At 57.9% G+C, this 13,996-nt stretch overlaps 1 protein-coding gene across 2 annotated transcripts in view; it reads right to left on the reverse strand.

The window, feature by feature from the left end:
* Positions 1-13,996, reverse strand: part of UNC5A (unc-5 netrin receptor A) — a 62,712-nt gene that overhangs the window by 14,996 nt on the left and 33,720 nt on the right. For both annotated transcript variants that reach the window (XM_049707079.1, XM_004284825.4), the window contains exon 2: positions 1,006-1,227. In XM_049707079.1, the coding sequence (XP_049563036.1) occupies positions 1,006-1,227 (222 nt within the window). The remainder of the gene's footprint in view (positions 1-1,005; positions 1,228-13,996) is intronic.

A 13,996-nucleotide genomic window follows, 5' to 3' on the forward strand; every position in this document is an offset into this window, starting at 1 on the left:
AAACAATGGCTCTCTGCCCCCATCCCCATTGCCTACTGCCTAAGGCCAGGGCTGGAGGTGGGGAATGAGGTGTCCCACAGAAGGGGCACTTCTTGGGTCTGCCTCTCCTGTCAGCCCCCCACACTGGCTCCGAGTGTCACCCATAGCTCTGGTCATGTCACTCGGTAGCTTGAAATCCCATAGGACTGTGACCTCACTCCAGAGCCGGACGGGTGAGGCTCCTGGATGGCACCACTGCCCGCTGCACACACTCCACACCCTCCCTGCTAAGCCTCGACCCGCACGCCGGCCCATCTGCCTCCAGGGTTTTGCTTGTGCTGTGTCCCTTTCTGGGGGTGCCTGGGACGCCCTTCTCCTCTTCTCGCCCTGACCAGGTTTACATATCACCTTCCCCGAGGAGCCTCCCTGGGCAGCCACAGATCCCAGAACTCAATGAGAGGTCACTGTGCTGCCCCCATCTCCGTGGGGCTGTGTCTCCGGCTCAAGGGTGGGTGCTCAGGGAACGTGCCAACGAACGGACCAACGAATGAACCAACAGATGCACAAAGAAAACAATCACGGAATGTGAGGTCTGTGATCTCTTCCATCATCTGGGATCCACTCTTTTCAAACCTTTCTCTGCTGGCACCACTTGCCAGGCTGCCTCTGGGTCTGCCTGGGCTCAGATGCAGTGGCAGGGTCCCGCCCCCCCCAACCCACAGAGCTCCCTGGGGCATTTTGGGGGGCTTCCCTTTTACTCACTCCCCCACCAAGTGATGAAGTCTTGTGAGGGTGGGCCTTCCAGAGAAGGCCTTGGTGTGTACACAGTGGGTCCCAGGTGTGGGAGTCCTGCCTCTCCTGGGGACCTGGGGTGGTGCACACAGAGTGGTTAGTTTCACCCTGGCCTCGGCTCACAGGCATGCAGCAGGGGCAATGGCAGGCCCCTCTCTGGGCCTCCATTGCCTCTGAGTCTGAGACTCGCTCCCCCTTCGAGTGACCCCTCCTGGCACCCCAGCCTGGTCTCACCGCTGCTCCCATCCATGCTGTGCTCGATCACGTGGTCCACCTGGCGCACCCACTCCCCGTTGCACTTGAAGAAGATTTGCGTGGCGGGCATGGCCTTGCACACCAGCAGTACCGGCTTGTTCTTGACGATGTACACGTCCTCAGGCTCCACCAGGAAGTGGGGAAGCAGGTCTGGGTTAGAGCCGGGCACCGGGTTGGCCACTGTGGCACTCTGCTGGGCCCCTGCAGCAGAAGCAAAGGGGGCAGGTGAGCTGGGGCCTCTGCTGGACTTGCGGGGCCCTCCCGGGGCTACCTGCCTGTTCAGGGGCTGGGACCGAGCCAAGAGGAGGCAGCAAGTGGGGCCAGGCTCTGCCACTTCCAGCCCAGCAGGCTGGGCTGCTGAATGCCTCCCTTAAACTTCAGTGTCCCCTTCCATAAAATAGGGGAAGAAGCAGCCCCCTGTGGAGACAAATACGGAAGTGCCAGCACACAGCAGTGGTCAGGGCTCATTAGCACGCTAGTAGAAGTTTAGGGATCTGGTGAGGCAGCCCACTGCCCTGGAAGGCCCCGGGTGGGGGGTGGTGGAGCAGAGGGGTGGGGAGTGGGGGGGGAGTTGGGGGGAGAGAGGGAGGGAGGGAGAGGGCCCTGGACAGCCTGGGGCTAGGGAGGGCAGGAGTCCCTTCCTCTGGTGCCCTGGCTGCCTCGGGGGCTGCTTCCGGGTTGCTCCCCATTCCTGGCCCCTGCTTGTAGTAGGTGCTGAGAAAATACCAAGTGAATGAAGGAGGGGAGGAGGCTGTGACGAGTGCAGATGTGAGGGGTGTTGGTGGCAGTGCTACAGGAGAGGCCCCCAGGAGGGGCGACTTGGGGTGAGCCTGGGCTGCTGGGTGGGTCCCGGGGAGGGTGGGAGCCAGGAGGGTGTGTCTGGGAGCTTCAGGGGCCCGGCCCATGTCCCACCCTTCAAGGAGACCAGAATATGGGTTTCCTCCTAATTTTAACTGCAAACCACAGCCATCCCACAAGTCATTTGTTGCTAATTACACAGGTAATTGGCTCTGAGGCTTTGGTGGAGGTAACCCCCCAGAGCAGTCTGACCGTCTGCTCCACCGGCAGGACCCTTGAGAGGGTGGGGAGGGGCGGGGTGGGGGGGGGTGGGAGGATGGAGAGTCGGGGCACCCTCAGCCTCCACACCCACCAAACAGGCCCCTGACGGCCTGGCCTCTCTCAGGGCTGCAGTGATTTCCCCCAACACACACTCACAGCCAACAGGGGGCTCTGGACATAAAGAGGGAAAAGCTTGGGCTTCAGAGACCCATCTGCTCCCTGCTAGTGGTGACCTTAGGCAGGTTACCCATTTTGTTGTCTATGACATCTATGGAGGTCCTGTCTGCCCCGTGGGGGAGTCTGGAGGTGCCTCACGCAGTCGGCCTCCTGGCTCCACTACCTCCTTACGGGCAGCCCAAAACCCATGGAGGGCTTCTAACAGGGAGGCCTGGCTCCTCGGGCCCAGGGGGCACCCACGCTGCCCCTTCTCTCTTGCTTGCACAAGGACCCTCTCCTTCCAATGTGGGAGTCTGCCCTCTCCACCCCAAGACTGTGATTTGGGGGAGGGGATCTGTGCCTGGTCCTGTAGGCACCGGGTGGGTGAGCTGGGAATGTCTGCAGAGGCTGAGAAACCTGGTGTGACTTCAGTTAACCCCTGCTTGTTTCCTTGCCTGCAAAATGGGGGATGGTACCCAATTCTTAGGGCTCTCATGAGGATGAAGTGAAAAAAGGCACAGTGCTCGGAAACTGTTGGCTGCTATCCGTACCCAGTGCTTTTGCACTGACAATGCTCCTTCAGTAACTCTCCTAGCAATCTCTTCAGGGGTGGGGACTGATGAGGAAACTGAGGCACAGAGCCAGCAGGTGTCTTGCCCTCAGTGTCTGCAGCAGTGGGCTCATCCACCCCTCCTCCTCCCGCCCTGGCCTCTCCCCAGCCTCTCTCCCCCCTACCCCCTGTACTTTCTGCTGCTCCGTAATGAAGGCTAAGCTGCCAGGGAACCACACTTGCAGTTGGGAAGACAAGCTCCCCTTGTCCCGCCCTGCCCCATCCTGAACCACTTCCATGGGGCTCTGCCAGTCCTTGGGTCTCTGTTTTAGGCTGAGGAAGGTGGGGATGCAGGCAGAGGGGAGGAGCCATCTAGTCATCTTACAGATGTGGAATCTGAGGCCTGAGAGAGAAGTCACTTACCCAGCCCCGCAGCTCCAGCCCTGGACTCTGGGGGGCCCACATCCTGACCCTTTTTTATGACATTCACTTGTCACTCAGCCGCCCTGACCCAGGCAGTGGGCTCAGCCGGGGCAAGGCTGAGCTGGGCTCAGACCTCCCAAGGTCTGGAGAAGGGTGGGCTCCCAAGTGTGGGCCTGGTAGGTCCAGGAGCCTCTCTAGACACTTCCTGGGGAAGCCACGGCATCTTTGCAGACCCCAGGGCTGCACAGGGGAGGGCTAAGCTTGACCCCTGAGCAGGGCCCACAGGGGGCTGGGGGCAGGCATCACAGGCTCCAGAAGGGCATGCGAGACCTCAGTGTCAGCCTCCAGGCCTGCCCACGCCTCGCCTCACAGAGGCTCAGGGTGATGGCCTGTGTCTGATTACTGGCTGGGAGCTGGTTAGGCAGGGGTCCCAGCTGGGGGTATGGGCAGGGAGAGGGCACATGGACCCCCCCGACTTCCCTATCGATCACCGCGCGAAGCACTGCTCGTTTCAGCCGCCCGCTGAACCCAGCACAATCCCTCATGTCTGCATTTAACTGCTAATGAAAAATAAATGTACTGTGACCAATAAGGGACATAGCTCACTTCTCCTGGGCCTCCGCCACGCCACGCTGGCATGGTCTCCCCTCTCCATCCCCCTGGGGGGGCATTTATTGGGTGGACCCAGGGGCCCCCTCCAGGCTGCAGTTATGACCGCTGGCAAGGACACTCTAAGGCCATGGGTGGGGGTAAATTCAGCCCCTCTTGGGGCTGCTGGAAGCTTCCTGGGTGGCCAGAGCTGGCTTCCCCTCCCTCTGGCCCCTTCTCCCACCACATGACCTCCACCCTTGTGGTCGGCACCTGCAATCTGCCCACCCCCCTCACCGTCCCAGTTAGGTCTCTCACTTGGACTAAAGCACAGTGAGAGCCTTGGGTTTCTCCCTCTCCACGTCGCAGGCCACTAGCATGAGCTATCTTTCCCTTTGATATGAAACCCTGTACTTGTCTATCAAAGATAACAGCAAGCAGTGCATGCTCAGTGTCAAATGATATATGATGTTTTCAAAAGGGCACGGACTCTAGTTCACTGCAGTCACCACCACTCCCTAATGCCCCCTTTCTCCCTGCCGGCACTTTCTTACCTTCTCCTCAGGGCCCAGTTCTATCGTCACTTCTTCTGAAAGAGGACTCCCCCACCTCACTCTCTCAGGAAACCACACATGCCATTTTGCCCCCTCTGCATCTAGGACCTGTCCTCTCTGGTTCTATAGCTCTTATCACAGGTGAAGCAAGCATGTGGCTGAGGCCTGCCCAGCTGGAGGCTGCCTAGAGCTGGTGTTGGCGAATGGGGACTTGGATTTGGGTGCCTACTTCTGCTCCCTTCTGGCTGTGAGGTGATGAGCATGGGAGGAAGGCTTTGCAAAGCAGATGCACTGGGGCTGTGGGGGAGCAGGCAGGGGCAGGGCCCGCTGGCCACACAGGCCCTGCTGTATCCCGAACTCCACCCTCCAGCTCGCCAGAAGCTCCGTCCGCCACAGCCTCGCCAAGTCTCTCTTACTTGCCCAGCTGCCCTCTTGGAATTCAGTTAGAAGACTTCTTTCATTTACTAGCAGATCCCTGAGAACTTGGTCACTGAGAACTGCCGATGGGGCTGTATGGACGCTCAGGGCTTGAAGTGGGAACCCCATTCCCAGTGGGCCTTGGGGCTGGCCAGCTGGCCCCCGCCTGTCTCAGGAGGGCACTGGCTGCCCAATCAGCCCCAGCCGGCACCCCTGCTCTGGCTGCCCATGAAGGGTGGGAGCCCCAATCCTAGCAGTCCCCACCTACAGTGTCTTCTTAGGGATAGCAAGGAAGACCACGTCGTGTGTAAGAGTGTGTGTGTGTGTGTGTGAGAGAGAGAGAGAGAGGGTGTGTGTGTGTGTGTGTGTGTGTGTGTGTGTGTCTGTGTAGGGAGGCTGGGAGCTAGAGGGGGATAAGAGACCCCTGGGTAATAGGCCTTGGCCAGAGCTGAGCCTGGGACAAATGCTACCTTCTCCTTCCCCTCTCATGGTGCTCTTATGACCTGAAATGTATTCATTCACTCATTCTTGCATTCATTCAGTGAATACTTATTGAGTGCCAGGAACTGTTCTGGGATTTTGCAGTGAGCAAGACAGACACATCCTCTGCTCTCAAACACTTTCATTCAAAACGGAGAAGCAAAAGAAAATAGAGGATTCAGAAGTTGCCAAGTGTTCTGAAGCAGGTAAAAAGGGGTGCTATTTCGTAAAGGGTGTGGGTGCAAGGGCTCTAGAGGGGAAGAGGGCTTGGGGCAGGTTCCTCTGTTGAGGTGATGTCTAAGTAGACCCCTGAGGGCCAAGGCCAGGAGGAAAAGCATTTTAGGAGGAGGGAACAGCAGAGGCTGTCAGACAGGAAGCAGCCAGGTTTGTTGTGAGGACAGCGAGGAGGGTGGCCAGGGCAGAGGGAGTGCAGGGGAGACGAGCAGGAGGTGAGTCAGAGAGGGAGCAGCGGCCTGATCTTGGAGTTTTATTGGGAAGGGGTGAGGAGCATCTGGGGGGCTGTGTGCAGAGGAATGCTGAGATCTCCCTGCGTGAGGAATGGGTGGAGGGAGGGGCGGCAGTGGAGAATCGGATGGGGAGGCATTCTGTGGAGTGGACCATGGTAGGCCTGTCCCATGAGGTCTATCTGGGAACTCCCACCCAGACATCCAGTCTCAGCCAACAAGCCATCTCCTCCAGGAGGCCTTCTTGGATCCATACTCTTTGTCACTTTGCCCCTGTGCCCATGCTGTCCCCTAAGCCTTCCTCCAGGGTACATGCCATATTCAGGACTGGGCATGCTGCCTCCTCCACTAGACTGTGAACTCGCTCGGAGCAGAAGCCCAGGTCTGACCTGGATACTGATGGAGTGTTTGTTGAGTGACTGAATGACCACCCCCTTTTTTCCCTTGAACTTCAGAAGATTTGCCTAAGGGTTGCCCCCTTCACTCTTGTCCTGCAGGGAGACCCAGAGGGAGCTCAGAGAGGCCCACAGGCAGAGTTGTGGGCAGGGAGAGGCTCTGTGCTCCAGCCTGCCCTCCGCCATCCCCCAACATGCTGCTGCTCTGAGGTTGAGCCCCCCTTTTCTCACCTGCAGCCTGGGATGATAAGGCCTACTCGTGTAACTCTGAGGCCCAGGGTGGGTGTGAAAGTGCTTTCAAATGTTTTATTTTTCAAAGCACCATGAAAATATGAGGTGTGATTAATCAAGCTACTAATGAACTCGTGTTTTCTGAGTGAGGACTCAGTCTCACAGAGCAGGGTAGGAGCACTGGGGGCAGGGTGTCATCTGGCCTCACTCAGCTGGGAGTAGTGAGCACTGCTCCTCAAGAACAGCTGTGCCAAGCCCCTGTCCATAACTTGACAGGGGCTTGACAGGGGCTCCTTTTTATCCCTCCAACAGCCCCGGTCTGTGTCAATGGCAAAGGGGAGGGGCAGCAAGCCCCTGCTTTCGCTACTTCCCTGAGAAATGTTCTGGAGTTGAAGTGGGGTGGAGGAGAGAGAGGGGGCTGGGAGCCTGGCAGCCTCTGTCTTTCTCTTCCTGGCTGTCCACCCAGCATTGCACCCCCTCACCCCTGGGCACCTATGCTCCCAGTCTCCCTGGCTCCCTGGCCCGGAGATGTGCATTTGGTCGGTCCGCTTGGGGCCTGGGTGTTCTGCTCCACAGGCCCAGGCGGGGAGAGGAGAGTCCACAGGATGGCGCACCACGCCCTTCACCTGGCATTCGAGGCTCTACTGGCCCAGGGCCTGACCTGTTACCTGGCCTTGCCTCTAGAGCCTCCCTTCAAGTATGTAGGATGGCATCTAGACTACTTGCAATTCTGCAAAGGCTTGTGCATACTCTGGGACCCTGCCTCCCTCCCGCGTCTGGCTAACAGTACCCGCTTTTCTGCAGGGAATGCCTGGCCCTCACACTACTCAGTCCATACAGTCATTTGGTCCTGGTGGGCTGACCCCATCTCTGGCCCCAGAGGTAGGTATACTACACTGACTAGTTCCCAGACAGGAAGGTCACCCCATCCCCATAGATGGGACTTCGGGATTTGGGTTGGGCTGCTGGGAAGAGAGAACCTCTCTGCTGGGCCAGTCCTGAAGGCTTTGCAGGCCATAGGAGGCCAAGTGAAAGGGGAGGCCATCCACGGGTCTGAAGCAGGGGCTTGGAGAATGGAGACAACCAGGGAAGAAAGAGGTTGACTCCTCACTGTGTTGAAAGCCTGGGATCCCAAGAAGCCAGAAGGCAGAGCTACCCCTGGATTCCTTTCTTTGCCTAAAGCTAGCTGGAATGAGGATCCTTTCATTGCGTTGATCTATGCCCCCCATCTGCTCTCTGCCTGGGTGACTTCTACTTGTCCTTCAAGGCCTGCTCAAACACCCCCTCCCCCAGGAAGCCTTCCCTGACCCCCAGACAGAGCTGGCTACACCTCCCCTGAGCTCCCACAGCCCCTGGCCGAACTCACCTCAGTACCTCCCACATCATATGGTCACCATTTATGAATCTGTCTCCCCATGCAAACTGTCAGTGCCTTGAGGGCAGGGACTGAATGGTGACATCTCTCCCAACCCTTGAGCATCCCCAGAGCCTAGCCAGGGACTGATACATAGAGAGTGTCCAGCGAGTGTTTGTTGAATGAAGGTTGAATATCATTACCTTGACTGGGACCAGAGCCCAGAAAGGAGGGCTGAAAGAGGGGGAGACACACTCAAACTTGGCTGGGAGCCAGCTCTGTTTACCTTCCAATCAAGCAATCAATCAATTCTAGAAACACCCGTGCTGGACCGTGGGGAGGTGGACCAAGGGGACTGTGGAGAGGCTCATGTGCAGGGTTGAGGGGAGACAGAGGGGGCTGGGAGCCATGGCCACAATGGTGGGGGACAGAGGGGGTGCAGACACACAGAGGAATGGGGATTTGTGCCTTCCTGCCCATCTACACCCCTGTGGCCTGAGACGGCTTCATTATTATTTTTAAAATGTGGGCCTTCCCTGGTGGCGTAGTGGTTAAGAGTCCGCCTGCCAATGCAGGGGACATGGGTTCGAGCCCTGGTCTGGGAATATCCCACATGCCACGGAGCAACTAAGCCCTTGCGGCACAACTACTGGGCCTGTGCTCTAGAGCCCATGAGCCACAACTCCTGAAGCCTGTGCGCCTAGAGCCCGTGCTCTGCAACAAGAGAAGCCACTGCAATGAGAAGCCCGCGCACCACAACAAAGAGTAGCCCCCACTCACTGCAACTAGAGAAAGCCCGCCCGCCGCAACGAAGACAAAACGCAGCCAAAACTAACAAAAAAAAATGATGAGGGAGCTTCACTAGGAGGCTTTGATAAGCAGGGTTGAAATCTGCATTTGCTGTTGGAGACACACAGACAGCGGCGGGGTGGAGGAATGGTGGGCAGGAGGCCCCAAGACGACAGATCTGGGGGCTACACGAAGAACCCTGAGGTTCCAGGTGGCAACTCAGAGGTGTGGACCTGCCTGGAGCCAGAGCAAGCTGGGGGGTGCGCCCCAGAATTCTTCCAAATCCATCATGTAAAAAACTCTGCTCTGCCCACCAGCTGCTTCCGAGGCTCACCGACTGCTGCAGACTCCTATGCTGTCCCTTGTTTCTTGAGCCTCAGTTTCCTCATTTGGGGCAAATAGCACTGACCCAGCCCCAGGATGAGGTGGGTCAGGAACGACATCCTGCCCAGGGCCTCCAGGCATCCACCAGTGCTTCTCTTCTTTCGCTTCCCGGCCCCATGGTCCATCCCTCAGTCATTTGTCTCCCTGGCTGTTGCTCCAAACGTCTCAGGACTTCTGGGAGGGAAGGGACGGGTCTACTGCAGGCCCTCCTGTCGGGGAGCACGCAGGAGGTGGAGGTGGCAAGGTGGGGTGACAGCCCCTCACGGTGTCCCTTGGAAGGGAGGGCTGCTCCCCTGACCCGTGCTCACACACAGACGTGAGCGGCACTCCGGTTTCTATGGTAACATGTGCACGAAAGTGTCACAGAAGCGGCAGCCACCTCCCCAAGATCGGAGGAAAGTCACCCTCTTCCCCAGTGGGCTCCAGGGGCTTGGTCACAAGGACAGACACAGGCGTCACGAGGAGGACATGCAGACAGGCTGAACTGCAAAGAACAAGGCGGTTGGGGCTGGGCACGCTGCCACCTCACCCGTGTGGCTTGTCCTCTGGCATCTGCACTCAGGTGACTTCTACCCGTCCCTCATTTCACAGACAAGGAACATGAAGCTCACGACTTGCCTAAGGTCACACAGACACAGAGGGCAGGTATGCTCTCCACGCCTCCTGGCCCAGGCCAGCCTAGGGCAGGAGTTATGGGCCTTTCCTGGACCAAGGTCTGGCCCCACCCACCACACCACCCCTTGCTCACTTGGCTTACCTGCTGACCCTTCTCTGCTTCTAAAATCCTCCAAGCTCATCCCACCCCAGGGCTTTTGCACTTGCTCTGCCTACAATATGCTGTCCCCTGCTCTTCCACAGCTGGCCCCCTCTAAACCCTCAGGTCTCAGCTTCAACTTTCTTTCCTCCAACAGGCCCTCCTTGACTGCCGTGTCTGAAGTAGGCCCTTCTTTTGTGTGTTTTTTTTTTTTTGACCGTGCCAAGTGGCTTGCGGGATCTTATTTCCCTGACCAGGGATCAAACCCATACCCCTACAGTGGAAGTGTGGAGTCTTAACCACTGGACCGCCAGGGAAGTCCCTGAAGTAGGCCCTTCTAACTCAGCAATGCCTCCCTTTCCCAGTCTATTTTCCTCTAGCACTCACCGCTATGTGAAGTCATCTTGTTTGTGTACTTGTTTGCTGGTTATTGTCTAGGTCCCCTTCCCCTGAAACGTGTCATGACAGCAGCTGGTCTTGTTCTCAGCTATAGTCCCAGGCCTGGCGCATAGTAGGTGTTTGATAAACATGTGCTGAATTCATGAATGAACAAACTCGGTCTTCCAACTCTATGCCCAGAGCCCACACTGGGCGCCACACTCCTGCCACTGCTAAGAGCCCCTAAACCCACCAGTGAAGGGGACTTAGAAACTCAGGATGCCCAGGGAGAGAGTGCTTGATGGGGGGGACAGGCCTCCAGGGAACCCCTCCCAGGTCCCCTTCTGGCCACAGGGCCTTGCTTTGGACCAGAGAAATAGTTAATAAAGCTGAGGCTTAAATAAGCATTTGATTAACAAACGATAAAATAGCTATTGTGTCCCTGAATTAAGCTGTAATTGTGGCTGATAATTGGCTGGTTAGAATTTAATAAGCTGCAATTAAATAGAATGGAATCCAGGGTAATTATGTGGTCGCACAGCCCAGAGAGAACCAGGGAAGGAAGGCTTTTTCCTGCTTTGGAATCTTCTGCTGGTGCAGTGTGTGTGCTGTGGGTGTTTCTGGTGGTGGTGTGTGTGTGCACGGCAGGCTTCCTCCACTTTTCACCTGGAAGAGGCGGGCAGGTGGGTGCTGGCCCAGCCCCCTCACCACTGCTCGGCAGGAGATCATCACGCAAGCCCTGAGCCCTGCCAGGGCCTGTGGCAGCTCCAGCTGAAAGAGACATAAAAGGATCCCTGGCACAGTTCCCTGCAGGGTGGGAGGCCGTGGGAGGGTGGCCAGAAGGGCACTGGGAACACGGGGGAGGCAGGCAGGCAGGGAGAGGGTCTGCCTGCCTTCCTAATGAGAAAACTGGGGCTCAGAGAGGGAAAGAGCTTGCTCAAGGTCACATAGTGGTCAGCGGCCGGGCTGGGCAAGATTTTCAGGTTGCCTTGTATCGAGGGTAATTCTGAGTGGCCAGGAGGCTGGAGGACACTTCCCTCTCCCCACCACCCCTTGCCAGCTCCCAAGGCATCCCTCCCCATTTCCATCCTTCACCAGGTAAATACACAGGCTAAGTAAGGATGGTGCAACTGTTCCACACATGCACCCTTAAGACAAGCTGCCCCCCATGCTCCCATTTCCCTCTCCCGTGGCCGGCCTGCCCGCCGGAGGCCCTGGTGGCTGCAGAGCTCCCTGGTGTCTCAGCCTGGCACAGCTATCCCTGCTCCCAGCCCAGGTGTGGCCCCCACAAGTCCAAGGGGATGATGAACAACACTGCTCAGGCACCGTTTATGACCCCATCAGCACTTTTACAATGTTGCCAGCAATTAATTTAATTAAGGACCCTGTCCTGGATATGCTGGCATTTCATATTTCACTGGTTTAGTGTGAGCCCGGCCTGAGCAGGGGCCAGGGGTGGTCCAGGAGCGGCAGCTCTGCTCCCCGGCTGGGCTCAGCTCAGGGTGCACAGGGCAAGGCAGTCGCACCCCTCCTCCCGGGATGGAGCCCAGAGACAAAAGGGGGGCCACCCAGAGGGAGGCCACCCAGTGATCTGCCCTCGGCCGGTGGGAGACACTGCCCACAACCCCAGCCAGCACGAGCACAGGCACACAGGCTCACACACACACGTGCACATGTGCACACATGCTCACGCATGCATACACCCATACACAGTCATACCATGATAATAGTGGCGAACTTTACATGGATTGTCTCATTTGACCCTCATGACAATTCTAGGAGCCAAACTATTTTAAACCTCCAACTTCCAGGTGAAGAAACTGAGGTGGGGACAGGTGAAGTAAGTGGTGAGTGGTGGATTCCTACCCAGGCTGACTACTGTGTCCCACGCCCTTAACCAGGTCACACTGGTTCAGCAAATGTGCTGGACACGAGCCACACAGCAGTGCCCAAGCCAGACTCATGTCCCTGCCCTATGGAGCGTCCAGTGGCCACAGCCCCACCTGGGAAGTCCTGGGCACAGCGTCCCAGAATTATGCTCGCCACACCAGTGCTCGGGCATTTGTGGGCACACACACCAAGTCCCCTGGGAACACACGTGCACACCAGCACTGCTCACTCTCCTCTGGGCTAAATCTGGCCAGGGCGGCTGATGCCCTCACTAGGGTGGTGACCCTGTAGCCACAGGTCACCTACAGGACCTACAGGAAAACCCCGTACCAGATCCAACTCCTACCAGCAGTGGTGGCGGCCGGGAGCAACCGCGGCTCCTCCCCTGTCCCTTGTCCACGCAGCAGCTTGGCTGTGCTCTGCCCTCTCCTGGGGCCCCTGTTTCCATAGCTCCTCACCTTCCCACAAGCTCCTGCTCTCCAGCTAGGGCCCCTCATCCCCCCTCGCAGCTGAGCTGCATCCGACATTTTCCCTGCCTCTGGGTGCCCCACAACCTCACCCCGGGCACTTCCCAGGCTGGGCTCGGGAGCTCCCCCAAACTTCCTGCTCCCAGAGCTGACACTCAGCGGGAGTCTCAGAGCTGCTGGGCCTTCTCACCTCCTCACCATCCACTATTCTATCCCCCCCAGCCTCTCTCCCACCCACTCCCTCCTCTCTTGCACTTTGGGGGCTACCCCCCACCTCCAGCCCCCGAAATTTGTCCTCCTGGGACCACCTCCCGGCTTTGGTACCATCAACAATGCCACCACAGTGCTATTTCTAGAAAGAAAATCTGATCCCACCCTTCAAGCCCTGCAATGGTTCCCACTGACCGCAGGGTAAAGGTCGGTTCCCCATACACCCCACATCCCCCTGCACACCCGATGTAGCAGCCTCATCTCTTGGCACCAACCTATACCCAGCAGTCAGCTCAGCGCATCCACTAATCCCCTCTCCCAGCACGCCCAGACCCCGCCCCCACCCCAACTTTCCCCTGTACCTGCAGGGCACCCCAGACACCCCAATGTCCCCCAGCCCTGTTAACTGATGACTCAAGGTGTCACCTCCTCCGGACACCCTCTCCAGCTCCTCTCTGCATAGGGGGCTGCACTGCCCCTCCTCCGGCTCCCCGGCTGAGAGAGCATTACCCACTGATGTAGGCCGTTGGTCAGTGGCTGCCTCCATCACACTGTGCACCCTCAAGGGCATGCAGCAGGCCCAAGCCACCTCTTCTCAGCAGTGTCCAGCTCAGGCACTGAAAAGTTGGGGGTCTGGTACAGTTGAAATCTCCCCCGTCACTTGACAGCTCCTGGGCTGGGCACTGGGCTGTGCCTGCCAGTGACAGGTCCAGGGCATGGACTCGCTGAGGGCAGAAGCAGAGCCTTTGGATGGGCATCAGGGGACTGGGTCCCCAGTCCCCACTCTGCCTCTACCTGGCTGTGTGGCCTTGGGTAAGTCATTGCCCTCTCTGGGCCCCAGAAGGGATGGGACTGCGTCAGGGCTGGCGAACTCAGGTGTCTTCAGGGGCTGATGAAGCCCAGGAGAAGTGGAGAGTGAAGATGCCCGTCCAAGGGGCCAGCTCAGCTCAGCCAACCACTGCCAGGTGGCAGGCCAGCCAGGAGGTGCTGGAGTTTTTTTCTTCCAAGAAAAGCTAGAAATCATTTTTATTTGAAATTTCCTATTTTAAAATGTTGACAACTAATTTAAACACTTAAACACCGTGTGGGCCAAACAAGTTGGCAGGCCAAAGCCAGACTGGACAATGTCCGAGGTCTCCTCCGACTGTACAGATCTAAGAACTGGGGTCACGGCAGGGCGAGGGGGAGCCCCCCTCTCCATCACTGCTCTGCTCTCCTGGTTTCCTCTCCTCCCCCACTCTTCCCACCCTGGCCAGCACCCACTCCATCATCCTGTCTTCTCCTTGGGACCCCTCTTCATCATGGCCTCCTGAAGGAGGTCCCCTGGGGCCTGGCAGAGGCTGGAGGGGGTCATCTGTCCATCACCCCAGGTGACTTGGATTTAACTGTCATCACAAGAGTCCACCCTCAGCTGAGGCCTGAGGGCA

Source organism: Orcinus orca, chromosome 3 (assembly GCF_937001465.1).
Source record: "Orcinus orca chromosome 3, mOrcOrc1.1, whole genome shotgun sequence".
Lineage (NCBI taxonomy): Eukaryota > Metazoa > Chordata > Mammalia > Artiodactyla > Delphinidae > Orcinus > Orcinus orca.